We start from the raw sequence: 25776 nt of genomic DNA, 5'->3' as shown, positions 1-25776 counted from the left end.
TAGTGTCCTTACTGCTCACCCAGGGGGAAGCTCGTGTTCCAAATTCTCTACCTTCTTAAAGCTGGGTGCCATTCCATTGTACATGGATACCACGTTATCCACTGATGGGCATTTGGGTTGCATTTGGGGCTGTTGTGGGTACTGGTACTGTGGGTATGAACATGCAAACGTCTGAGTCTCTGCCATCCCTCACACAATTTTTTCTAAGTGGCAAAATGAATTCACTCAATAACATGACCCAAGATATGGAGACCTTCTAGCATGTGCGAAAACAGGCAGTAAAGGATATAAAGTTAAAGTTATGCTTAGCAATCAACAAATATAATTCAGTAAGTTCAATATTAAATTTTTCTTGAAATTATATAAGTAGGGGCTGAGGCTGTAGCTCAGTGGTAGAGCACTTGCCTAGCACATGTGAGGCACTGGGTTCGATCCTCAGCACCACATAAAAAAAATAAAATAAAGGTATTATGCCCATCTACAACTAAAAATATATTTTAAAAGATTATATAAGTAGCCAAAAATTATTTGTTAATGTAATTGAATATAAATTCAGGCTCTTAAAGTTACCTGAGGATTTTGGAAATTGTGTTGAAGATGAGACACCATAGGCTGGGTGTTCAATCCCCAGTACCCGGGGGTGGGGGGGTGGGGAAGAGGATACACTATAAAATTAATACTATTTACATAAAATGTATTTGTTAGAATAATAGATTTATTTATTTACATTTTTATAACCTTACACAATAACAACAGCACATGGTTAAGGATGATGTTGGCTTATTTCATCAGTAAGATGATGAAGTGAAAGCAATTCAGATTAATTAGTTTTCTCACAAAAAGCAAATCAAGATCTTCTAAAATACAGAATGGACACCTGCATTATAGTTAACATAAAGCAGAGAAAACACAGATAGCTATTATTTGTGTTCTTTAAACCAAAATTAACAAATCAGTTTAATTTGTTCTATGATCCACCTTAATTATGGCTAGCTCTTTAAAATATATTTTGAGTTAGCAGTTTCTATAAGATCATATTTTAAAGTGTAGCATATTTATAACACTAGAATTTCAGTATTCTTATTTTCTATTTTGAGAAACATATTTGTCTCTGTAAACCAATCATTGCTGAACATTTTCAAGAGACATATTACCCTAAGTTATTAATTCCTCCCACAGGTTCAAAAATATTGCAGATTCTCAATAAGCGTTGAAGGTTTTTCTGAATTACAGACACACGCGCGCACACACACACACAGAGTCCAGCTTCATTTCTACAATTCCACCCATGGGTCAAAAGGAAATGCAGAGACACAAAAACTCACCATCTCAGATCTCCAAGAGCTGTCCTCCTTCCCTGTGCAGAGCAATTCTTAGCCAATTCAACGTCACAAGTAGAAAAACAAACAACAAAAAGATGAGCAAACCAAATTTCTGTTATCTCTCCACCAACAGGTGCTTGGTCTCCACCATGCATCCCAACTAGGCCACGAAATCTCATCCCCATCACTGCCGCCACCATCTGGGAATAGCTTACCAGCAACATGCAACCCAAAATAAAAACACAAAATCAGCAAAAGGAAACCAATAATCAGAGGAACAGAATTGGCAGATTCAAGGTTCTGTTACAGTTGGACTCCTTCTGAGAGTCAAAAAAGAAACACCTGCTGGGGTTGTGGCTCAGTGGTAGAGCGCTCGCCTAGCATGCACAAGGCACTGGGTTCAATCCTCAGCACCACTTAGTGTAAAATAAAGATATTGTGTCCACCTAAAACTACTACTACTACTACTACTACTACTACTAATAATAATAATAATAATAAAATGAAAAAAGAAACACTGGATTCCAAGAGCCCATGAGGTATCTGGCAATGTAGGGTACTTGGCTCTGCCAGGTGAGTCCCTTAGATGGTGGATCTTCTAAAGAAAATTAAAGGATAACTTTCCAAAAGGTGAAATCTCATGACTTATAGGCAAACATAAAAACATGCACATCAGAGACGGACACAGTGGAGCACATCTGTAATCCCAGCAGTTTAGGAGGCTGAGACAGGAGGATCATGAGTTCAAAGCCAGCCTCAGCCACTTAGTGAGGCCCTAGCAACTCAGTGAGCCCCTGTCTCTAAATAAAATATAAAAAGGGCTGTGGATGTGGCTCAGAAGTTAAGCACCCCTGGGTTCAATCTCTGGTACCAAAAACAAAAACAAAAACAAAAAAAAAAACAAAGAACTTCATATCAGAGACTTAACTCATTAATTAAGGTCAGGAATGATTCAAAGCACATTAAAATAGTTATGCAATTAAACAGAAGCATTAGAACCAGATTGCTGAGTTGGATTTTTAAAAGCTGGTTAATGTTCAACAGGCCATAAATCTTGGAGTTTTCTGTTCCATCAGATAAAAATTATTTATGTGTTCCCTGGATAAAATCTACATGATGACCTGTGACTTCATGTAGTCAGTCCCATGACTTGAACTAAGTCCACCTCCTAGTCTGGCAGAAGTGTGGGTGGCCCTCGATCCTCTGTGACACTGTGAGGATATGCTATCTACCTTTGTGACTTGTTTTCCAGTTTCAGATAATTTTTAGACATTGAGGAACACGTCTGGGGAGGATTAGTGGCTGTCCTTTATCGAGGTCCTGAAGGGCTGGGACTCAAAACAGATGAGACTGGATTTTGGAGGGAGAGAGGGAAAAGGCTTGGGGCCTGCTGCAGCTGCCCGGGGTGATGCTGGGAGCCCTGGGCAGCCCTGGGTCGGGGGTTGGGAGAACTCTGAAACAGGGATGGGGAGGGGGCTGGAGACAGCACCCCCTGTTTTGTGAGGGGGACCTGCAGCCCCTCGCTGTGGGAACAGCCGCCCACTCATGCCTTCCCTCCAGGACGCCAAGTTCAGTTTCCTGGCCAGCCAGGAGGAGCCACAGATGATCTTCGACTGGGTGGACGTGGAGCAGAGGGGCCGCCTCTCCCTGGAAGAATTCAGCTCTGGACTCAGTACGTCTGACCTGGGAGGGCCCCGGGGGACTTCCCCAGAGGTGTGCCAACCACCTGTCCGGTGGCTGGTCCACCCCATCACAGTGCCCCCCTCCCGTGCCCAGCAGTTCAGGGTACTCCGCTGCACTTGCCCAGAAGGCCTCTCCTCAGGGATCCGTTAAAACCTCCCATCTGCACTTAGGCCACAGGCAGGTGTCCACCTGAGGGAGGTGACAGTGCCTGCTTTGGTGAAGGGAATTCTAGGCCCCAGGGCATTTAGAGGGTGGGGCCCCCTGACTGGGCAGGGTCCCTAAGCACCTGCCTCTCAAGATGAGCCTAACAGGACTCAGAGAGCTGAGGTCACGCTTCTACGAAGCAGAAAACTTCTGGCCCAGGGAATGGAGGGGGCGATGTCCTCCTCCGAGTCCCTCGGCCTTCAGTGTCCTCACAGCCCTCCAGAGCTCCAGGACCAGGGGGTGACTCAGAGCTTGGAGGAGAGCAGAGAGGAAGGCTAGGGGTTTGCATTCCTGGCTGAGGCCGGCCCGGGAGGTGGCTGCTCAAGTTCTGGTGATTGGGAAGCTAAGAGCGGAAGAGAGTCGGGCAAGTTTGCTTTTCAACCTTGGCTAGAAGGTCAGCTCTGCCAGGGATGGGCTTTTGCCTAATTTAGACACCAGCACAGAGTAGGTGCTCAGTAAATATCCTTCGACAGAGCGCACAAACAATCTGTTGGCTTCCAGAGCTTCGGTGTGAATTCCAGCAGGTCTTTGGGTGTCTCTGAGTGTCAGGTGACCTGTAAGATGGCCAGTGCCTACGTTCAGTGGACTGCCGAGGTTGCAAGAGGAACACAGAATGTATAAATGTGACCGGCACAGGAACAGTCCTCCCTCAAGGGCTGGAGAGGGGCGGGGTGGGGGCCAGGGCCCACCCACCTGCTCCCCTTTGTTCCACAGGAACCCTCTTTGGCTCCAGCCTGAGCACCCAGAGGCTCCGCAGAAGGCGGCCGCTGCCCGCTCGGGTGTCCGTGGCCACCAGCTTCCCTGCGCTGGAGGAGGCGGACGCTGAGGAGAGGGAGGCATTCCTTGCCCTCATGGGGCAGCTGGGGACCAGCCACACTCTTCCTGAGTAAGGCCACGTGGTGGGGGTGAGGGCGGTCCTGGACACAGAGCCAAAGACGCAAGCTGGGTGCAGATCCAGCCTGGTCACTTGCCGGCTTGTGACCACGGGGTGGCTGACCTCTGACCTCTGTCCCCTGGTTGTCCAATGGGGAAGCTGCTGTGGGGTTGAAGCCTGTGCAGAGGATGCCCGGGGTCACCTTCCCCGCCCAGAGGTTGGGGTGTCAGCCTCCCGTGAGTGCTGGGAGCGCGTCTCTCCTGCTCAGAGAGAAAACGCCCCCTCCACACCCTCCAGGTGCCTCGGGGACCCTCAGAGCCCCCCACTCCCTCAGGTTCGCTCACCCCATCCACGGGGCTCTGTGAGGACAAGATCCCTCACATCTGGCACTTGGAGGGTGGGACCTCGGGTGTAGGCCGGCAGGGCAGGTAGAACGGGAGCCGTTTACCCACTTGGCAGCTTGGCCTGGGCTCCCGCCCTCTGGCGTCTGTCTTCACGACTTAATTAACAATCCTCGTGAAGCAGAATTTGCTGAGTGCCCGCTGTGTGCCAGGACCTGCGCTGTGCTCTCAGGGTGCGTCTCTCACTCCCCAGTGACCTTGCCAGGCAGTATTGCCCTCCCCATTTACAAGTGGGCCCAGAGAGGGTGTGATTTGCAGAAGATCACACAGCTCCAGAGTGGGAGAAGAGGGGAGGCCGATGGACGCCCTGGCTCACAGTCATGAGGACGGGGGAGAGGGCGCCTCCGGGACAGGTTCCTGGAAGAGGTGACGTTTGAGTTGTGCCTTGAAGGCTGTGGCTGGAGTTGCTGTCCAAGGCTCTGGGGGTGTTGTTGCCAGGAACACTGAGGAGCAGGGTCCCCTGCTGCCTGGCCCCTCGTCCCTGATCTCTGGTGGCCTCCCCTCCCCAGGCAGGCGGAGCTCTGGCAGCTGTGGGGGAAGCTGCGGCAGGAGGAGCCCCAGCTGGCGGGCAACCTCGAGGCCTTCCTGGCCAGGGTGAGCGGCCGCCTGCAGGAGGTCCGGGCCGACCGGGAGGCGCTGGAGCTGACCCTGAGGAAGTGAGTGACTGGGGACCTGCGCTCGTCCCCACGGGCTCCCAGTTGGATGGAGTCCAATCCCGCTCCTCCTAGGGCAGGCCTCGGGCTGCGCTGGGGCCAGGGCTTCAGGCAGCCTGGGAGGACAGTCCATCCTTCTGCAGGGGAGAGTGGCAGTGTGTCTGGTGCCGGGACTCCCCCAGCCCAGTCCAGGGTCACCCCCAGCCCAGTTCAGAGACACCCCCAGCCCAGTCCAGGGACACTCCCAGCCCATTCCAGGGTCACCCCCAGCCCAGCTGCAGGGTCATCCCCAGCCCAGTCCAGAGACACCCCCAACCCAGCTGCAGGGTCACCCCCAGCCCAGCTGCAGGGACACCCCCAGCCCAGCTGCAGGGTCACTCCCCAGCCCAGCTGCAGGGACACCCCCAGCCCAGCTGCAGGGACACCCCCAACCCAGCTCCAGGGACACCCCCAACCCAGCTGCAGGGACACCCCCAGCCCAGCTGCAGGAACACCCCCAACCCAGCTCCAGGAACACCCCAGCCCAGCTGCAGGGTGGCCACTCACCCAGACTGCAGAGTGTGTGGTGAGTCGAGTGCGAGGGCTGGCAAGGTCACCCTGCCGGAGGGTCTGAGGAGGGGCAGGGGTTGTTGACCGAGGAAGGTGGGACCAACGATGGGGCCACAGGGACCATGTGACAGGGCCTGGGGGAGCCAGTATCTTGGTGACGGGGGAGTAACCCGTGTTAAAGTGCTCAGATGGCTGTTCCCAGGGTGACAAGGGACCGTGACTGCTGGAAGGGTGAGGCCAGTGGTAGGACAGGCTGGACCCTGGATCCGTCTGCCCCGGCCGCAGGGTCCCCCAGGTGCTGAGGGTCCCGGTGCCCACCTCCTGCCCCCCTCCAGGCGTGACTCCGACCACCACCGCGAGGTGCGCCGGCTCTATGAGGAGATGCAGCAGCAGATCAGCAGGGAGAAGCGGCAGCTGCAGGCCGAGGTGGGCACCGCCTGGCCACCGCCTGGCCACCCTGCCCTGGCTGGGCACTGGGAGCGCAGAGTTGCCGTCTCCAGGGCCAGCTCCCTTCTCTGGGTCTCGGCCTCCGGTTGTGCAACCTGGGGATCCTGAGAACACTCCTGGGGCCCCCTGGCCTCCGAGTCTGGGGCCGGGTGGGGGCCACGCGTTGGGAAGGCCGCCCAGCCCGTTGGCTCGGGGAGTCTCAGGGCAGGGCTGAGCCGTCTTCTCCACAGAGCGACTCCCGGGGCCTGGCCCTCAGCTCCCAGATGCAGGAAGTCCTGGAGGCCAAGGAGCAAGAGGTGCAGAAGCTGGCCGAGGGCCAGAGGGAGGTGAGTGACAGGGACGTGCAGACGCCCCCCCGACGAGGAGTCCCAGACTCTGACACCCATCTTGATGGGCCTGCCCTCCGGGCTCCCTGATCCTGACTGGACAGGTCAGCCTGGAGCCACCACCCCACTCTGAGGATTCACTGGGCCACCTGGGCTCCCCCACAAGCACAGCCCTGGGAAAGAGTGTCCTGGGCCTGTTCTGAGGTAAGCAGCAAGTGGAGCTCTGAGCTCCATCATGAGGTCCAGGCTCAGACCCCTGAGCGTCCTCCAGAGAAGATCCATGCAAACCTGAGGAAATGGCTTCTCCTGGCCTCCGTCTCTCCACCTGTAAAATGGGTGGCTGCGTCCAGGGTGTCCCCTAGGAAGGCGCATTGGGTCAGATGAGGTAGTAGATGGGAAGGTGCTTTGAACTGGGAAAGCACTGGACAAACACAAGGTCTTGTTGTTGGAGAAGCCTGGTGACCAGGTGGAAGTTCATCTCCTCTGCATCGTCAGCTGAGTGACCTCTGCGGGTGCTTAACATCTCTGAGCCTCAAGGGGCCATTTGATCTTGCACCCTGCACCCCCCACCCCCCGCCATTCTTCCCTCCACCCCACGGTTCCTTAATGGGCACCTATGATGTGCTAGACGCTGCTCTAGATTTTGAGGAACACGAGAGACAGACCCCTGCCTGTGGAGGTACCATGTAGTCAAGGGGACAGGGACAAAATGCACAGGTACAATATGATAGAACACGAGAGAGATGGGTGAGTGCTGAGGAGGAGTAAAGCAGGGAAGGGGGCTGGAAGGTTGGGGAATTTTAAATGAGTTAGAGGGGTGTCAAGGAAGGCCTCCCTCAGATGATGACATTGGAGTACAGACCGGAAGAATTGTGGGCTGAGCCTTGTGGTAACTGGGGGAAGAGCAGTCCAGGCAGAGGGAGTGGCAAGTGCAAAGGCCCTGAGGTAGGAATGTGCAAGGACTGAGAAGCAGACCTGTGAGCTGGGACAGACTGAGGGAGGGGACAGCACTAGGAAAGGAAGGCAGAGACATAACAGGGGGTGTTGGGGAGACTGCAGGGTCCTGGAAGCCGTTGTGAGAGTCCTACCTTCCACTCCCTATGGTCACACAATTCATCTGAGCCCCATGATTTGCCATTGGGTCAAGAGCCCTCGAAGCCCAGATGGAGCAGCCATGGGGCTCTCGAGCCCAGGCAGGTGTGCCTGTTTGACACGGGCCTTCCCCTCCTCCATGCCCTGTATGTCACATGTCCCTGTGTGGATGACAAGGGAGCCGGTGAGGCCATTGAGAGGCGCCCCCACCCCACATCCTGTGTTTTCAGCTGGTCTCCTGGAGCTTGGGCCATGGGGTGGCAGGGGGTTGTCCCCATGGCCTGGGGAGACTTCTGGCTGCCCTGGAGGGCCACTGTGTCTCTGCCCCTCCCCCTGTGCAGCTGGAGGCCCGGCTCCATCACCTCAGTGACACGCAGCAGGAGGCCGACTCAGAGAACCGGCAGCTTCAGGAGGCCAAGCAGGACCTGGCTGGGCAGCTGGAGGAGATGCGGGGTCAGTTGCAGGTCACCAGGAGACACCTGGATGCTGCCAGGGGCCGAGTGTCCTGGCAGATAGAGGAGGAACCCAGGCAAGTGGCTGTCCTGGGACAGGGGAGGGGAACAAGGGAGGGGGACTCTGTTCTCTAAGGCTCTGGTCAGCATGCAACACACCTCCCTCCCTGATGCTCACGCAACCCTGCCGAGCCGAGATGACAGTGCCCATTTCTCAGCTGAGCAAACTGAGGCACAGGAAAGTGAAAGACTTGTGCCCAAGATCACACAATGGGATTAAGACACGTGTGTGCAGGGCACATGTGCATGCACACACACACACACACACACGCACATGCACACGGCCTAGCGTGCTGCTGGAGGAGGTCAGGCTTCTTGTGGGCCTTGGGATGAGGGCTTGGTGAGTGGGAGGGACATGGCCAGGTAGGGAGGTGCCTGAGCCAGCACTGGAGGGGACAGTCATGGGACATGCACTGGATGGGTTGGTAGGCAGGCGGGAGTGGGGTGACCGTCCGCACCTGACCTTCCCCTGACTTCACTGCCCCACGTCCTTTCCAGTGTCCCCCGTTCACCTGAGAAGGCCCCAAGCCCTCCAGCGATCTCCCCGGAAGAGCTGCCCCTGCCTGGGCTGTTTGGGGACAACGATGACTGGGGCCAGCTCCTGAACTTCAGCAGCCCTCCCCCCAAAGCCCTGCAGCTCTCCTGGAGCCCACCCCCAACCCCAAGAGACGCCGCAGGCCCCCAGACACCCCGCGTGGTCAGGCAGATCTCCCTCTCCAAGTCACACGCTTTGCCATTTGGTCAGGAGCCATCCTCTGGAATTGACCCAGAGGAGCAGGACCTTGGTCTAGAGCGTCCTGTGAAGCCCCGAGGCCTGGAACCCGACACTGAGCCAGGACCCAGCCCCAAGGCCCCCCTCCCCTGGAGTCCGGGAGCCCCAGCTGGGGGGTCAGGGAGCCTGGTGGCAGCTGCCCTCCGGGTGCTCATTCCTTTGGAGGCCGAGCCTGCCCCCCAGGGGGCTGTGGCCCTCCCAGAGGGGCCAACGGAACCCTCCTGGGGCCTGCGGTCAGTGGGTCAGTCTCCCACAGAAGGGCTGGGGCAGGGCCACCCCGGGGGGCTAAGAGAGGCTCCTGGCCAGGCCCTCAGGCCAGACGGGCTACCTGCCTCCCCTCTCCGGAGGCTGGAAGAGGAGCCCAAGGCTGAGGCAGGAAAACCAGTGGACCGCAGCCGGCAGGACCCTGGTTCCGCTCAGGCAGCTGAGGCTCCTGGCCTGGAAACTGGGCATCCCGAGTCCCCCCAGCAGGAGCCTCCGCGTGCCCCTCTCCCCGCTGACCTACCCCAGACTCCTGTGGCAGCCCCTGCTCCTGGACAGCTGTCCCCTCCAGGGGACCCTCCGCCCAGGGCTGCTGCAGGGTCCCTAGAGTCCCCTCGACCAGGCCCCGAGCTGGCTGAGAGAGAAGCGCAACCCGGGTCCCCAGCCACAGCTGCTCTGGCGGAAAGAGAAGCAGGCCCCTCTGGGGCCGGGGAGCCAAGGGCCGGGAGCAGGCCTGAGGACCTGGGATCCGACTCCGGGGAGGCTGGGCTGACCCCATCCCTGGGGGACTCCCCAGCCAGCGGGCCTCCAGCTGACCCCGAGTACCTCTTCCACGTCATCTTCCTGGGCGACTCCAACGTGGGCAAGACCTCCTTCCTGTACCTTCTGCACCAGAACGCCTTCGCCACGGGGCTGGCAGCGACCGTGGGTAAGGGCCCCGCCGGGGAGGGCAGACCCGGGGTCAGGGACGGGGAGCTGGAGCAGGCCCAGAGCCAGCCCCCGGCGAGGAGGCAGCAGGTTGTGCCCTGGCCACGGGCCCGGCGTTCGACCTTGTTCTATGTGGGCATGATCTTAGTATTTCACTAATCGTCCCTAATTACAGGTAATTTGCTTTTTCTGCATTGATCTGATTAGCTTATAATGTGCCCATCAACAAAGCACCCTGCAATTTAGGTGCAGCGCTGTGGAGGGTGAGCACAAGCCCAGCTCCACCCACGTGGCCATGGGCAGCCGCTGCAGGGCCAGCTGGACCCATCACAGCCAGCCCCAGGCCAGCCTGCCTGTTCCAGCAGGAGGTCCCCCGGGGCAAGTTGAGGCTCCCGCATAGAATCCACTTGTAGATGTGGCCGAGAAGGCACACAGGTGTCTGCCTTCAAATCCTGGCTCTGCCACTTACCAGGGAAGTGAACTTGGGCCCATTAATCAACCCCCTGTGCCTGCTTTCTGCCACTCTAACAAACATCTGCGATAATCGACTTGTAATCTCATGGCTTGGAGGTGTCCATCCATGGTCGGGTAGCCCCATTTGCCTTTGGGTCTGTGATGAGGTGCATCGAGGTAGGAAGTCTGTTCTGGAGCTAGACCGCTGACCTCCTGGTGGGAAAACAAAAGAAAGGAAAAGAGCCAGGGGAGGTGGTGCACACCTGTAATCCCAGCTGCTCAGGAGGCTGAGGCAGGAGGATCACAAGTTCAAAGCCAGCCTCAGCAACAGTGAGGTGCTAAGCCACTCAGCGAGACCCTGTCTCCAAATAAAATACAAAATAGGGCTGGGGACGGGGCTCAGTGGTCAGTGGGCTCAGTGCCCCTGAGTTCAATCCCTGGTGTCAAAAAAAGGAAAAGGAGGGGCTGGGGTCCCCCTCTCCCCTTCAAGGCATGATCGCAGTGACCAGAAGACCTCCCCGAGGTTTCCACCACTTCCCAAGCGTGCCAGGCTGGGAACCAAGCCTCCGAGACATGCCTGTGGGGACCCATTCCAGATCTAAGCCATAATTCCTTCAGAGCCCACAAATCCTCATCTGCATGACAGAGACAGACACCACTGCCTGTGGTGGTTGAAGGATTAGTAAATTAACAGCTCCAAGAACAATGCCTGGCACATACTAAGTGCTCAGGAAAATGTTAGCCATTGTTATTATTATAAGTAAATGTTTGAGAAAGTCTAATTCTGCAAATGAGGTGTCCCAAAGCACTTTCTGGAACCAAAGTCTCCCCATCCTAAGACTCTGGATAGCTGGCCATGGAGCGTGGCATAGAGTGACAGAAAAGAGAGCTTGTGGGAATGAAAGGGAGACCTGCTGGGGGACAAAGATGGGAGCCCTACACGCCCTCATGTCAGGCCAGGGCGAGCACAAGGGAAGACAATGTCATGTCGGGCTGGTGGCTTACAGACCGCCCTTTCACAAAAGGGGCCCAGGACACGCTCTCGAGCCTTTCTCCGCCCAAGATCCTCACGTGGGGAGCTGGTGGGATGCAATGTCCTCGGGAGGGAGGGGGGACCTGTGGCAGGCTCGCCTGATGTGAAGTGGGGGTCCCAGGGACTAGAAGGCCACCATCATGAATCCCCTAAACTACTAATTACTGGCCACCTACAGCGCACCCGGCGTCTCCATGGGCGTCTTGTTCCTTTCAACAACTGCCCTCCTCAGGCCTGGACCTCCCGTCATTGTGGGAGAGGAAGTGTCCACTAAATCAGTGGAGCTAGAGCAGGCTGCAGCTGGTCGTGGGGGCACCTCTCTGTGACTGCAGCATCGCAGGAGGCTGAGGCAGGAGGATTGCAAGTTCAAGGCCAGTTTAGAGAGACCCCGCCTCAAAATTTTAAAAAGGCTGGGGCTGTAGCTCAGTGGTAAGGCACCCCGGGTTCAATCCCTGGTACCAAAATAATAAGAAGAAGAACAACTCCTCGGGGTTGACGGAGAGGGAAAAAAAAGACAGAAGTGACCGCGGGCAGCTGCTCCTCCCAGCGCCAGGTGGAGAGTGGGGGAGAGGGAGGGGCTGCAGGTGCCTGCGGATCTCATGGGAGAGACCTGCAGCAGGGTGGCTGCCCCTCAGGTCTGAGCAGGGCATGGCCAGCGTTAGGAGATCCCCGCCTGGGAGCAGGCCGGGGCCTCTGTGCCCCACAGGAAGGTGGGCAGGACAGGGACAGGGCGGCCCCGCCCCCGGGCTGCCTCTCCCCTACCCACCGGGTTTCCTTGAGGTGCAGGGCTTGGCAGGAAGGGGCACCCGACGACTCTAACCCTCCCTGGGATGTTCCGTCTCCCCCCACCCCGCCCTCTCATGGAGAGACTGGAACTGTGACTAGGGGGAGCGGAGACCAGAAAGGACCATGAGAACAACTCGCCACCGGGCTGCGCCTTCCACGTAGCCTCGTACCTTCCCCAACCCCCTGCCGCGAGGATGAGAGCGAGGCTCAGAGGAAGGCAGTGACCGGCCCGAGGTCACACAGCCGGCACAGAGATGGCCCCATCCATCATCCCCAAGGCCAGGGCTCCGTCCTCTGCCCCCCAGGTGCCTGTCTACGGTGGCCTGTGAGGCTCGGGGACTTGAGAGCGCAGTGGAAGCCCGGCAGCCAGGCTGGGGGCAGGCATCGGTGTCTCTTGGGCAGGTCTGGGCTAGAGTCCAGGCGGTCCCTGAGGTAGGCCTCGCCCTGCTCTATTTCCTAGGAGTGGATTTTCGGATCAAAACCCTGATGGTGGACAACAAGTGCTTTGCGCTGCAGCTCTGGGACACGGCTGGCCAGGAGAGGTAGCGGCTCTGTCTGTGTTGGTTGTCGGGTACCTGGGTGTGCGGAGGGGGTGGAGGGCAGCCCTGTCGACCTGGGCCAGAGAGGCCGCCCAGGAGGGATTCGGGATGTCAGGGAAGGAGCGTGGGTCAGGCCCAAGCCAGGGAGGAGGGGCCAACCCAGAGGCCCCTGGGCCTGCAGGACATGGGTTAGGGCTGTCCCAACGCCACCCTCAGGAGACAGCCACCTGATCACCTGTCCTTCTGGATACCTGGCCTCCCACTTTACACCAAGGCAATAGGATCATCACCTAAAAGGCGCGTGTGGTTTGACTCTGCAGTTCCCCCTCTAGAAACCCATGCTATAAATTATAAATTTATATACACATCATCTACATGACTGTAACAAAGGGACTGTTTATAGCCACGTCATTTATGTCACAAAACCCTGGACACAGCCAGGCATGGCGGCACACACCTGTAATCCCAGCAGCTCAGGAGGCTGAGGCAGGAGGATTGAGAGTTCAAGGCCAGCCTCCGCATCTTAGTGAGACTGTCAGCAATTTAGAAGGCCCTGACTCAAAATAAAAAATGAAAAGAGCTGGGGATGTGGCTCAGTGGCGAAGCACCCGTGGGTTCAATTCTTGGTACCCAAGACAAACAAACAAACAATAACCAAAAACTCACCTTGGAAACCTAAATGTCCATCAACAGTGGACTGGTTAAGTGAATTAGGGTCAGTCCATGCCCTAGAACACTACACAACTCCAAAAAGACGGAGGACTGTATGTAGAGACAGGGAAATATCTCAGACATCTTGTCTTGTTAACTGGAAAAAACAAACTCAGGACACTAAACATTAATGAGTATGATGAGGGTTTTATGCTAGTTTTTTTTTTTCATCCTGGGGCTCAAACCCAAGGCCTTAGATGCACCAGGATACACTGTGTTTGTGTAAAATGGGAAAAGGTGTGTGTCTGTGTGTGTCTGTGTGCACGTCTGTGTGCATGCGTGTGTGTGTGTGTGTGTGCACATAAACTACCCCTGGAAAGCTGGGCATGATGGTACAGGCCTGTAATCCCAACCACTCAAGAGGCTGAGGGAAGAGGGTGGCAAGTTCGAGGCCAGCCTGGGCAAGTCAGTGAGACTCTGTCTCAAAATAAAAACTAAGCTGGGCGCGGTGGTGTATGCGTGTAATCCCAGCGGCTCCAGAGGTTGAGGCAGGAGGATCCAAGTTCAAAGCCAGCCTCAGCAATGGCGAGGTGCCAAGCAACTCAGAGAGACCCTGTCTCTAAATTAAAAAAAAAAGTGCTGGGGACCTGGGAAGGAGCGTGGGTCAGGTGCCCCTGAGTTCAATCCCTGGTGTTAGAGTCTGTAAACAAGTCTGGATGGCGCCTGGCATTTTGCAGAGGGAGAGGTTTGTGAAGTAACGCCAGCGAGCCATTAAGTGTGGAGATTCCTTATTGGTTGACTGCGAGCCATTAAGTGTGGAGATTCCTTATTGGTTAACTGCTGTATCGAGTTTATGCTAATTAGATAGGCTGTGTGGAATGTATAAATACCGCTCCTGTCCTGCAATAAACGGCTCCCACTCCTGCTGTATCAACATACACAAGTTGTTCGTCACCCCCCCCCCCCGGCTGTTTTGCTGCAGCCAGACTGCGGCACCCTGGTGCCCCCCAAAATAAATAAAAAAATAAGAAATTAAAAATGAAAATAAAAAATAAAAGGGCTGGGATGTAGCTCAGTGTAGAGCACCCCAGGTGCAATTCCCCAGCACCACAACACACACACACACACACACACACACACACCCTCTGGAAAAATCTTAAGACCCTGGTATCCTGCTTGCCCTGGGGAGGGGCTGGGTGGGGGGGCACTGGTGGCTGCAGGGTGGGCTGGGGAGGGAGGGTTCCTGGAGGTGCCCTTGTATCCTTTGAAACGTGAACCACTGGCACTGCAGCCTGGTGTGTGGGAGGGAAGCAGACGCACTCTCTCCTTGGGCTGAACAGGTCAGGGGCCCGCTTTGCAGAGGGCGTGGCGAGGCCTGAAGGCCAGGACCTGGGAGCCGTAGCTAACGTGGTCTCACGCAGGCTCTCTGGGCAGGTACCACAGCTTGACGCGACAGCTGCTCCGCAAGGCTGACGGGGTGGTGCTCATGTATGATGTCACCTCCCAGGAGAGCTTTGCCCACGTGCGCTACTGGATGGACTGTCTACAGGTGAGCACACAGCTGGCAGAGCTGGTTCCGCATTTTAGAATCTTTAGGAAGCTTGCATCCTGTCCTCTTCTCCTTTTCTCCCAGGGTTACAAATGACACCACAGTCCTGTGAGTGACACCACTCACTGACGGTATGTGACTGGATGAGCAGGGAGTGCAGTAGTACAAAGAAACCACAACCACATAGTACAGCCTCCAAACCAAACTGCTTCCTTTATCCTATGAGCATTTCTTCTCTGTACACAGCAGCTCTGTTTGTGATGTCTTCTTCCTAACACCTGAGGATGATGTGAAAATTCCTCTGTTCACACGTCTCTAGTTTTTTTTCTCCAAAATACTTGATACACATATCCTGGAACTCTGCAATGCATATGAGCTAATGTGTGACCCACATGCAGGGAGACATGCTGCTTCTCTTCCAAAGTTTCTAGTTAGTGAGGAGAAGCAGGATAAGGTAAAGCACGAGGAGGGGACCTGGACTCTGGGCCTGACAGGACTTAGCTTTGAATCCCAACTACCCCACCCCAACTCTGTGACTTTGGACCATCAACTTAACCTCTCTGAACTTCCATTTCCTGGCTTTTCTCATCAGGGAGCTCTGAAGACTAATAAAATAGAATCGCTTTCAGCATAGCACCTGGTGTATACAGCAAGCACTCAGTTATCAGAAGTTATTCTTGTTATTATTATTAATGAACTAGTTAGGGAATGTGCCAGGGCAGCCTGTGTGACCAAGCACAGGCAGGAAGAAAGGGGCATTGGGTAGGAGCAATCTGGGAGTGCTTCCTGGAGGAGGTGCCCTTGAGTTTGGCCTTAGAAAGCAGGTGAGATGTTTGTAGGCAGAGAGGAGGAGCAGACCCTCTGCGGATGGGGGAAGGGTGCAGGTGGGAAGGAGGTAGGTGTGATGTGGACAGGGAGACACCTGGGAGGGCACCCCATCAGCCTCTGGGAGCTTCGAGCTGGGCATGGCCATTGCATGTCTGGGGGCCTGGCCTGCCCTGAGGGGGCTGAGGAGCTCATTCTCTGACAGGATGAAGGGTCGGGCCAAGCAGTCGTTCTTCTCCTGGGAAACAAGATGGACTGTGAGGAGGAGCGCCAAGTGCCCACTGAAGCTGGGCGGCAGCTGGCCCAGGTGAGCACCCAGGCAGCGACCTGTCTCTCCACCTGGACTGAGTGGACGCCTCCCCAGCACTTAATGAACAGGGGTCAACTGGCCTGTGCCCTTTCCTGCCTTGGCCCCGGGGTCGGAGTGGACCACCTCCACCTCCCACCCACCCTGGGCCACTGCAGGCCCAACTCCCAGGCTGTGAAGGGCGTGATGTTGAACCTGACCGTGGAATTAGCAAGTCCCCACACAATAACCCTACAACATAAAAAATTAAAGGGAAAAAAACCTTCAGAGTCAAAAGGCTTTAAAAGCTTCCCTTAAAATTCCCAATCAAATCTTAAATTTATCTCTGCTCTCTAATTAGCATACACCCTTCTAATTTATTTTATTTTAAGACAGGAATCCTTCCTCAGGAAGATTACATCAAAAGCCGCCCACTGGCAGACAGTGGATACATTTATTTACAAATGGGATTTAATCACATTCTAGAAAAACCAGAGAGTAGTAAGAAAAGAGGGGGAAAAACCACGGCTGGCCCCACCCGACACAGCCCTCTCGGCATATCCTTCCCATTCCTTCTCTCATTTCTCATAATCTGGGGTCACTGTGGTGGCTCCCGAGTGGCAGGAGATTTCCCTCTTAGACGCAGCGGAGCATCCTCTGGTGCAGTACCTTCTCCTGTGGGTGGTGCCCTTGATTCTAAGGGAAGAGTCAGAAATACTAAGGGAACACAGGATGATCACCCGAGGATAACGTCCGCGTTTATCTGAGGATGTTCACTGCAGTGTTGTTTATAAGAACAAACCTTTGGCAGTGGTTGGAGGTTAACTTGTGGAGAGTCATATGAGAGGCTGGTGTCTGTCTTTAAGAATTCTGCCCTACTTAAGGGTGTGGGGCAAGCTGGCAATATAATGTGAAGTTGGAAAAGCAAGACGCAAGCGGGCTGGGGTCAGAGCTCAGTTCGTAGAGTGCTCGCCTCGCAGGCCCAGGGAGGGCCCTGGGTTCAGTTCCCAGCACCACCAAAAAAAAAAACAAAAAAAAAACAGATGTGAAATCTAGATGGAAGTTGTGGCCGGGGTTGTGGCTGGTGGTAGAGCACTTGCCTAGCCTGTGTGAGGCACTGGGTTTGATTCTCAGCACCACATATAAATAAATAAATAAAATACAGGTCCATCAACAACTAAAAAGGAAAAAGAAAAGTTGAATCATTTGAAATGGCTGGTAGGGGACGGTTTGGGGCCTACAGAAGCAGCCATTCATAAAGTTTAACCAGATAGAGTGACAGAGAGCCCATACCCCACCCTTAAAAGGGATAAAGGGATCTACAAATTGGAATGGAAATGTATATACAAATGCTAACATTGAATTATATTTTGAGTTTATAGTTTTTAATACTGTATTTTTCAATATTCCATATATATATATATCTATTTATATTTGTACCAGGGATTGAACCCAGGGGCACTCGACCACTGATCCACATCCGCAGCCCTTTTGTATTTTATTTAGAGACAGGGTCTCACTGAGCTGCTTAGGGCCTTGCTGTTGCTGAGGCTGCCTTTGAACTCGAGATCCTCCTGCCTCAGCCTCCCCAGCCACTGGGATTACGAGTGTGCACCACCTTGCCTGTCTCCAAAGATATATTTTTGAAACGAAAAACATAACTGATCGTTAAAAGTGTCCGCAGAGGGTTGGGCTGTAGCTCAGGGTAGAGCACTTGCCTCCTTTGGGACTCAGTCTTCCTGCTGTCACTCGCACTCTGCGGGATGTCTCCGGGTAGAGAAGGGTGGAGGGCAGGGCCCTGCTGGGGATGTGGGCCATGCTGAGATGTGGGGGCTGCATCTCCCACAGAGATGGGTTTGGGGAGCCCGGGCCGGACCCTGGTTGGCCTATAGTTGGTGGCAAGAGCTGTCCCTGGCCCTTCTGCCGGTTTCCCCAAGTCCCTCTGTCTGCCTGCAGGACCTGGGGGTCTCCTTCGGGGAGTGCAGCGCTGCCCTGGGTCACAACATCCTGGAGCCCATGGTGAACCTGGCCCGGTGAGTGCCGTCCCCCACCCTCCCGCCCCCACCCAGAATCCTCCAAGGCAGCTGCAGTCCGGCCCTGGCTCCTGTGGGGCAGGGAAGGCCCCAACTGAGGAGGTGGCCCCAGAGTGGGTAGGACAGGGTGCAGGACACGGGGCTCCTGACTGCAGCCTGTCCTCCTCCGGCCTCTGTTTCCTTGATTTCTGGAGGAGAGCTCGTCCCCCTCCTGCTCCCACCTCCTGTGGATTAGGAGTGAAATCCAAATGCTTGCAGCAGCCGTCCTCTCTCCAGTGCCCCCTGCCCTGAACCCCCTCACACTCACCAGCTCCAGCCACTCAGGAACCTCCCTTGCCCCTCTGTGTCCCTCATCGGCCCTGGACACGCCATCACTGTGCCCACTCTGTGTCTCTGGCCTGCTCTGTTCAACCCCCCTGGCACATCCGGGGCATTCGGTGGAGTCCCAGGGTGTTAGACGGGCGGAGTGCCACCTGGCCCGCGGCGGCTGTGCCGTGGGGAGGTGGACGGACTTCTTTTACTGTCCCCACCGGCGTCTTGGCCCTCTCTCTGCCCAGGGCCCCCTTTCTGCTCACAGGCTGGAGCTCAGGTCCCAGCTCAGATCTGCCCCCACCCCGCTCCATCCCCGGCTGTGTGTCCTCTCCCTGTGTGTCCTTTACTACTCAGGGCAGGTCACGTCAGCTTCTTTGTCCCAGTCAGTGTCCCTTCATGGTGCCCAGTGCTCAGTGCGCCTGAAGGATGCAGAAGAGACACAGAGGGGCACAGAGGGACACAGAGGGCAAAGCCTCCCTGGCCCCATTTTTCCGGTGCCAGGAGCATTGCAGGGAGGGGAGGGAGCCCAGGTGCAGCCTCTCAGCCCTGGCCACCCCCAGGGCCCCTCCACACTGAAGGTGCAAGGGGACACTAACACCTGGATATTGTCATGCAGGTCACTCAAGGTGCAGGAGGACCGCCTGAAGGGCTCGCTGGTGGAGGTGGCCTCTGAGAGGCCTCCCAAGAGAGCTGGCTGCTGTCTCTGACCACCTGTCCCGTCCCACCCTGCTGGCTTCCTGTCCCTCAGCTCCTGTCCTGACTCCCCGGACACAGGCAGAAGCCCAGGACCAGCTTGAGAGTTGAGGAAAAGCCTCCTCAAATCAGGACTCAGACGGCCCCACCTCGGCCCTGCACACTCCAGGGGACTTTGCTGAGTCAAATAAGGCGGTCGGGGATGGAGGTGGAAAGGAAAATTCTAGAAGCCCAACCTAAGGAGGGGCTGGGGTTGTGGCTCAGCGGTAGAGCACTCGCCTGGCACGTGTGAGGCCCTGGGTCTGATCCTGAGCACCACATATAAATAGATAAATAAAATAAAGGTATGGAGTCCAACTACAACTAAAAAATAAATATTACAAAAAAAAAAAAAAAAGAAGAAGAAAGAAAGAAAGAAAGAGAACCAACCTAAGGAAAAGACACTGAGATATCGGCACTACATCTCTGGGTGGTAGAATTACCGGGTGTGGGCGTTATGTTTTGCTTCTTGGACCTGCATTCTCAGATTTTCTGCGATGATAGGTGTTTCTGGTTCAATCAGGGGGATGGTGAGTTGAAGAAAAGAAACTTTCAAAGCAGTTGCTTGGTGCTGGTTCCCGATTCACAGAACCTGTTAGTTACAAAGTCCCTCTGTGTGGACAGGGCCGGCGGGACTGTGGCTCACACTGTTCCATTTGCCCACGTGGGCTTTCTTCCAAGTGGCATCTGGCTCCTGGGAGGAGGGCCTTCTGACGGCCCCTGGTGTGCCCCATGCCCTCCCTTTCCCCGTGATCCACCTCTGAAGGGTCACAACAGGGGATCCTCCTCCCTGCCCCAGTGCCTCGGTGACAACAGGCACGGCGCTTAGTCCTGAGTGGCGGCTCCCTGGATGCGTGTGATTATGGGGCAAGATGCGGCTGATGCGCCTGGAGGGCAGCAGGGGCCAGAAGGGAAGTGTGTTTGGGGGTCTTAGCCTCGCAGGGCTGGACTGTCCCTTGCCATCTGTTTGTGGCCGAGGTCTGGTAACCACAGTGATGCTCACCACAAACTGAATGTCTGGTGGGTGCCGGGTGCTGAGTTTGGTACTAGGTGATCGCTGGGGACTCCCCGGCTGAATCACAGGAAAGCCCAGTCTTGTGGAGAGACCCCCGGGCAGCTGGAGGGCGAGCGTTAGGGAAAGTGAAGGGAGAGCGGGAGGCAGAGGACACAGCCTTGTCACCTGCTACTCACAGTCCCCCACGCCTGGCCCTGACTCCAACAGGGAGGCCTCAGCAGCTGGGAGCTGTCTCACTGGAGGCCACTAGTAGATGTCGGGGACACCTGGAGAGGGCCACGGAAAAGGTTCCAGCAACAGTGGGACTAGGTTCCTTAACAGACCCCATTCCACCTCCCGACTGGATGGGACGCCCTGTGGCCCAGAGATGCCCTCCTGGGCCCTGAACCAGGAACAACCCCATGTCTCCTTTGACCCCAGAGCCCCCCTGCCCAGGGCAGTTTCTAGGGGGTGGGGGGTGGATGGGCCCTGGCAAGGGTGGGGGGCGGGTCCTGCTGTGGCTAATGGCGCTCCCCAGGGTCCGGACCTGACAGGCACCGACTTCTCCGTCCTGTGGACCAGGGAGTTAATGAGGAAAGTAGGGAAGGTGTGAGCCCTGGGGAGCCAGGACAGGAATGGGCCTGGCCACCTCCCATGGCCTCAGGCAGCTGGCGGGGTTCCCCAGGGGGGGAGGGACTGCAGGCCTGGGGGGGGGGGTCCCCTCTGACTTTCTCTGGCTGGATCCACCTTCTGGGCAGAGCACAGCCGGCAGGGGCCACCAGCCTCTCTCAGTGTCCAAGGACTCACAAGTCATCAAGCAGGACGCAGGACACTCACAGCTGCCCGAGGTGGGTGAGGACCGGGCGGCAGGGCTCCAGGGGGACTTCAGAGTCAGCTTCGGGCAGCTGTTGAATAAGCGGGGCTCTAACCTGAGGCCAAGAAAGCAAGAGGGAGGCTGGGCTGCCTGGGCTTAGGGTGTGACCTGAGAAGGGACGTACAGGGGACAGACGGAGGCGGGGCAGGGGTACTAAAGAAGACGGGTTTAGTATGGGGGTGGCGGGGATGGAACAGCAGCCGTCATTTACCCAGTGCCTGGTGTGTGCCCGTCACCCTTCTAAGCAACAAACTCATTTACCTCAATTAATCTTCGCATCAACCCTGTGGAAATTGGGCCTGTTATTACCCCCATTTCACAGATGAGGAAAGTGATGCACAGAGAGGCTGAGTAACTCATCCACAGCCACACAGCTAGTAAATGCTGGAGTCAGGCTTTAAAACCAGGCTCCTGTAGGAATGAGATGGACCCCGGGGTCAAAAGCTTCTTACAGGAATGTGCGGGTATTTAGAGCAGAGTTTGGGGCCCTCAAGCCTTTCACACACATGCACACATACACGCGCACACACACTCCAGTTATTCCATGTCATTGGAGGACCTGAACCAGGAACAAGAGAGGAAAAAGCAATGACAAACACAAATGACAAACACCCCGAGGGTGGCTGGACTGGAGCATTCATCCAGGCCCTTGGGTATCTGGGCTGGTCCCTCATTTCCTCACCCCGAGTCCCTTGAACCACAGTGTGGGACCCCGGGTGGGTGTGGGTGTCAGAATTCACAGAGGCCCCTCCAGCCTCTCCTGAGCGGCCGGGAGGTGGGGGCTGTGCAGAACTCAGATGGGCTCTGTAGGGGCACTCCTGCAGGGGACCCCTCAAACCTGGCTTGGAGCTGCCAAGGGAAGGGCCTCTCCAGTCCCTGGCCCCCAGTGTAGGCTGCAGGGGAGGGAAACTCTCCCAGGACCCCTCAGCCCCTCAGCGAGGGCAGAAGAAAGGCCGGGAAATGGTCATTGAGCTAACCGGCAAGATTCTTCCCAGAGAAAGCCAGGGTCCTGGCTTGTCTTTGTGCTGGTGGCAGATAATAGTGGCAGCCCCCAGATGACTCTAGAATGTGAGACATAGCCATGTCCTCAGCTTGTGGGACACGGGGTGGGGGGGTTGACAGCCTGGGGCAACTCCCCCTGTCCTGTCAGGGATCCATCACACAACTTTGGGGCAGTGGTCCCCAAGCTGGTCTTAGAATCACCTGGGATCTATCAAAAATGCCAAAGCCCGGGGGTGCATGGTGGCACACACCTGTAATCCCAGCTACTCTGGAGGCTGAGGCAGGAGGATCGAATGTTCAACACCAGCCTCAGCAATTCAGCAAGACCCTGTCTCTAAATAAAAAATAGAAAGGGCTGGGGATGGGGCTCAGTGGTTAAAGACCCCTGGGTGTAATCCTCAGTAGCAGGGGGAAAAAAAAAACAAAACACCCAAAGCCACCACATCTCTGGAGGTGGGACCCAGGCTTCAGTATTGCTGAAACCCCCAGGTGGGCCTCAATGTGCAGAAGAGCTCAGGGACCTCTGGGGGCGCCTATGGACCCTCTCACAGCCCTCTCATCAGAACTTCAAGTTAAGCGTGCCTTTTCTGCAGTCAGGGCAGGATTTCGTTTTTATAAAAAATAAAATGTGTTTTATTATAAAATATTTTAAATATATGATATACAAACATAGTATTTATAAAAATGTGTTGTTTAAAAGTAAATTATATATTTCATTATTTGTAATAAATAAATAAATATTATTATAGGACCACGTATACTCCCTGCAGAAATTTTAGGAAGAAATTATTAACAACAAAATGAATATTACCTGAATCTCAGTCCTTGATGCATCTATTGTTGGTATCTGATTTATTTCCTTTTATTTTTTTTTGTACTTGTAGATGGACAGCATGGCTTAATTTTATTTATTTTTATGTGGTGCTGAGGATTGAACCCAGGCCTCACACATGCTAGGCAAGCACTCTGCCACTAAGCTACAGCCCAGCCCTCCTTTTATTTTTTAATCAATTTATTTTATGTGTGTGGTACCAGGGAGGGAACCCAGAGGCGCTCAACCACTGAGCCACATCCCCAGCTCTATTTTGTATTTTATTTAGAGACAGGGCCTTGCTAAGTTGCTGAGGCTGGCTTTGAACTCGCGATCCTCCTGCCTCAGCCTCCTGAGCCTCTGATCACAGGCTGCGCCACCCGGCCAGGCTTGTTTCATTTCCTCTTTTCTGTACTGTTGAGGAATCCGAGGTAGAGAATCATCCAGAACCTCCCCGGGCCAGGGGCGGTCAGGGTGTGGCCGGGCGTTGGCAGCTGGACTGTGGGGCGGTGGTGCCAGGGCAGCAGGGGCTGGTGTCTGCCAGGGCGGGCACGCATCTGGGTGCACGGCAGGCAGAGGCTGTGGGAGGAGGAGGCCGGCCAGGCGCAGGGAGGTGGCCCAGGGGTCTGATTTCTACCCTGTCCTTGTGTGCCTGACACAGAATGGAGCCCAACGCCACCTTCCCTGGGGGGCTCCCGGGGGCCCCCGCGCGCCTGCTCCGAGCGGCCTTGGCGGGGCTCTGCGGGCTGGTCCTGCTGGCGGGGCTGCCGGCCAACGGCCTCCTGCTGCTGGTGCTGGGCCGGGGCCCGGGCTCCCCGCGCCCGCTGCTCGCCCTGACCAACGGCCTCATGGTGAACGTCGCGCTCTCCGACCTGCTCTTCCTGGGCTGCGTGGTGCCCGTGCAGCTGCTGAGCTTCCTGCGCCACGACTGGTGGCTGGGCCCCACGGTCTGCACGGCCAGCCAGGCCATCAACACGGCCACCATGTTCTGCACCTTCTACAGCATGGTGGCCACGGCCCTTCTGCGCCACGCGGCTGTGGCCTGGCCCGGCGCCGCCCTCCCTGCCAGCCGGGGTGCCCGCCTGCTGCTCTGTGGGGCCATGTGGGTCCTGGGTCTCACCGCATCCCTGCCCAACTGGCTGTTCCAGCGGGTGACCGTGGAGCCACAGGCCGTGGGGGCGCCCGGGGCCCAGGCCTGCCTCCTGCTGCTCAGCCCGGCTCGGGCCTCGCGCTACTTCGCCCTGCTGGGGGCGCTGGCCTTCCTGCCCTGCGCGTGGGGCCTGGGCTGCGCCTTTGGCCACGTGGGCTGGCTCCTGCGGACCCGGCCGCGGGGTCCCCCGGGGGAGAGCGTCCGGGAGCACCGCGAGAACACAGGGCTCGTCCTCCTGGTGCTGCTGGTTTTCCTGCTGATGTGGGGGCCCTGCTCTGTGCTGGGCTATGTGGCGGCCACCGGCCGCCTGCCCGACACACCGGTGACCTTCGTGGCCTCCAGCCTCTGCACCCTCCTGGCCTACTCCAACTGCGCCGTCAGCCCGCTCCTCTGCTTGTGCCTCTCACGCCCCTTCCGCGCAGGGCTCAGGGATCTTTGCCGCAGGCGTCCCAGGGGCGTGGGAGGGGCTGCTGCAGGGAGGGACAGCACCCAGCCTGGGCGCTCAGAGCCCCGGGAAGCCCAGAGGGATCTCAGCGGAGAGGCTGCTGGGAGGGTTGAGGTTCAGGGGCAATGGGGGGAGCCCAGCTCTTCCATCCACCAGTAGGGAGACAGGTCCACAGTGGGGGGGGGGCGGGCGGCCCGCAGCTGGAGCAGTGGCTGAGTTCCAGGTCACATGTGTAGGTGACTAGGGAGATAGGCTGGGACACCCAGACCCCTGATGCCGCTACTTTGGATGAGCTTAGGCGAGGCCTTTCACCCCTCCATGCCTCAGTTTTCTCATGTGTAAAATGTGGTCAGGAGACTGCCTCCTTCACAGTCATGAAGATGAATGAACCATGTTAGTGCATAAGAGTGTGGGTCAGGCCAGGCGCTGTGGGGCACTCCTGTAATCCCAGCAACGGGGGAGGCTGAGGCAGGAAGGCCAGCCTCAGCAACTTAGTGAAGCCCTGAGCAACTCAGCGAGACCCTGTCTCTAAATAAAATATAAAAGGTGCTGAGGACGTGGCTCAGTGGTAGAGTCCCTGGGTTATATCCCTGGTACCAAAAAAAAAAAAAAAAAAAGTGTGGGTTATTATTACTATTATGATTTGCCTTCTTTTAACTCAGAGGCATTTGAGATGAATGAATCAGAGGGGTCAGAGGGGCCTCCAAAGGCAGAGAAGCAAAGGGGTGTCCTGGGAACCCACAGCCTGGCAGAGTCGCGGGGCTAAGTGGGAGCCAGGGGAGAGCTCAGAGTTGGGGACCTTTCTGTCCCCTCTCCCTTCTCTGCCCCAGCCCCAGATCGGTCCCACACATCCCTCGGCTGTAATGGAATGAGAATGAAGTCCTCACGGAGTGTGGAGCAGGGCTTGTGGATGTAGGAGCATCGGCTTGTTCCGTGTGGTTCCTCCTCCCAATGTGGCTTGGCAGGGCTCTTCCCAGGCCTCACCTCCCCACCCCTCTGCTCCCCGACATTCCTGCTCTGCGGCCTCCCTCCAGCCTCCTTGGGGCAGGCCTCAGCCTCCTGTTGGCCTGGGAACCTGGGAAGTTCTCTCTACTGAAATTCCCAAGGCGCATGTTTTGCTTGGTAAAAGGGCTGTCAGCTCCACAAGCGCGTGTGCATACACACACACACACACACACACACAACTGGCTTTGTGGTCAAAGGCTTGGGAAATATTGGGTTGAACCAAGTCAAACCTGTCCCTTGGCTGCAGAACTTGTCAGATCCTTGAATACCCTCCCAGAGAGGCTCAGAGGAGAGGTTTCCCCAACTCCGTTCCGGGAAACCAGAGTTCTGTGGCACATACGTGGAAAGAACCCAGGAGAGGAGCTAGTGTCAGACACAACAGATGCTCCCCACGTCCTGTTTCAGGGCAGCGGCTCTGAACCCCCGTTTCTCTGCCGGGTGGCATCTCCTCTCAATACTTTCCCACGGTGCCCAGGCTTAAGTACAATGGGCCACCGGTTATGGGAACTTCCCTTCTCCAACACTGTGACCCCACCCCATTCCCACTAAGCC

At 56.2% G+C, this 25776-nt stretch overlaps 2 protein-coding genes across 2 annotated transcripts in view; both read left to right on the top strand.

Moving 5' to 3' along the window:
* Rab44 (RAB44, member RAS oncogene family) overlaps positions 1 to 19256 on the top strand; it is a 31098-nt gene extending 11842 nt beyond the window's left edge. Inside the window, exons 3-14 of the mRNA XM_046450793.2 lie at positions 2883 to 2994; positions 3924 to 4095; positions 4994 to 5140; positions 6022 to 6112; positions 6364 to 6459; positions 7893 to 8080; positions 8562 to 9745; positions 12477 to 12558; positions 14641 to 14755; positions 15786 to 15887; positions 17823 to 17899; positions 18828 to 19256. Coding sequence (XP_046306749.1) covers positions 2883 to 2994; positions 3924 to 4095; positions 4994 to 5140; positions 6022 to 6112; positions 6364 to 6459; positions 7893 to 8080; positions 8562 to 9745; positions 12477 to 12558; positions 14641 to 14755; positions 15786 to 15887; positions 17823 to 17899; positions 18828 to 18918 — 2457 coding nt within the window. The 3' untranslated portion in view covers positions 18919 to 19256. The remainder of the gene's footprint in view (positions 1 to 2882; positions 2995 to 3923; positions 4096 to 4993; positions 5141 to 6021; positions 6113 to 6363; positions 6460 to 7892; positions 8081 to 8561; positions 9746 to 12476; positions 12559 to 14640; positions 14756 to 15785; positions 15888 to 17822; positions 17900 to 18827) is intronic.
* Positions 19257 to 23286: 4030 nt separating this feature from the next.
* LOC124096707 (neuropeptides B/W receptor type 1-like) lies at positions 23287 to 24378 on the top strand. Its single transcript, XM_046450656.1, has one exon. The coding sequence runs from the start codon at positions 23287 to 23289 to the stop codon at positions 24376 to 24378; it is 1092 nt and encodes a 363-aa protein (XP_046306612.1).
* The last annotated feature ends 1398 nt before the right edge of the window (positions 24379 to 25776 follow it).

This window comes from Marmota monax, unplaced genomic scaffold, assembly GCF_021218885.2.
Source record: "Marmota monax isolate L192 unplaced genomic scaffold, Marmota_monax_Labrador192_F-V1.1 WCK01_AAM20220418_F8-fsc00127, whole genome shotgun sequence".
Lineage (NCBI taxonomy): Eukaryota > Metazoa > Chordata > Mammalia > Rodentia > Sciuridae > Marmota > Marmota monax.
The sequence above is the reverse complement of the archived record's forward strand: the minus strand, read 5'-3'. Positions and strand labels throughout refer to the sequence as shown.

What these genes read in the sequence shown, in the direction of transcription:
- LOC124096707 (XM_046450656.1), top strand. Translation starts at nt 23,287, where the DNA reads ATGGAGCCCAACGCCACCTTCCCTGGGGGGCTCCCGGGGGCCCCCGCG.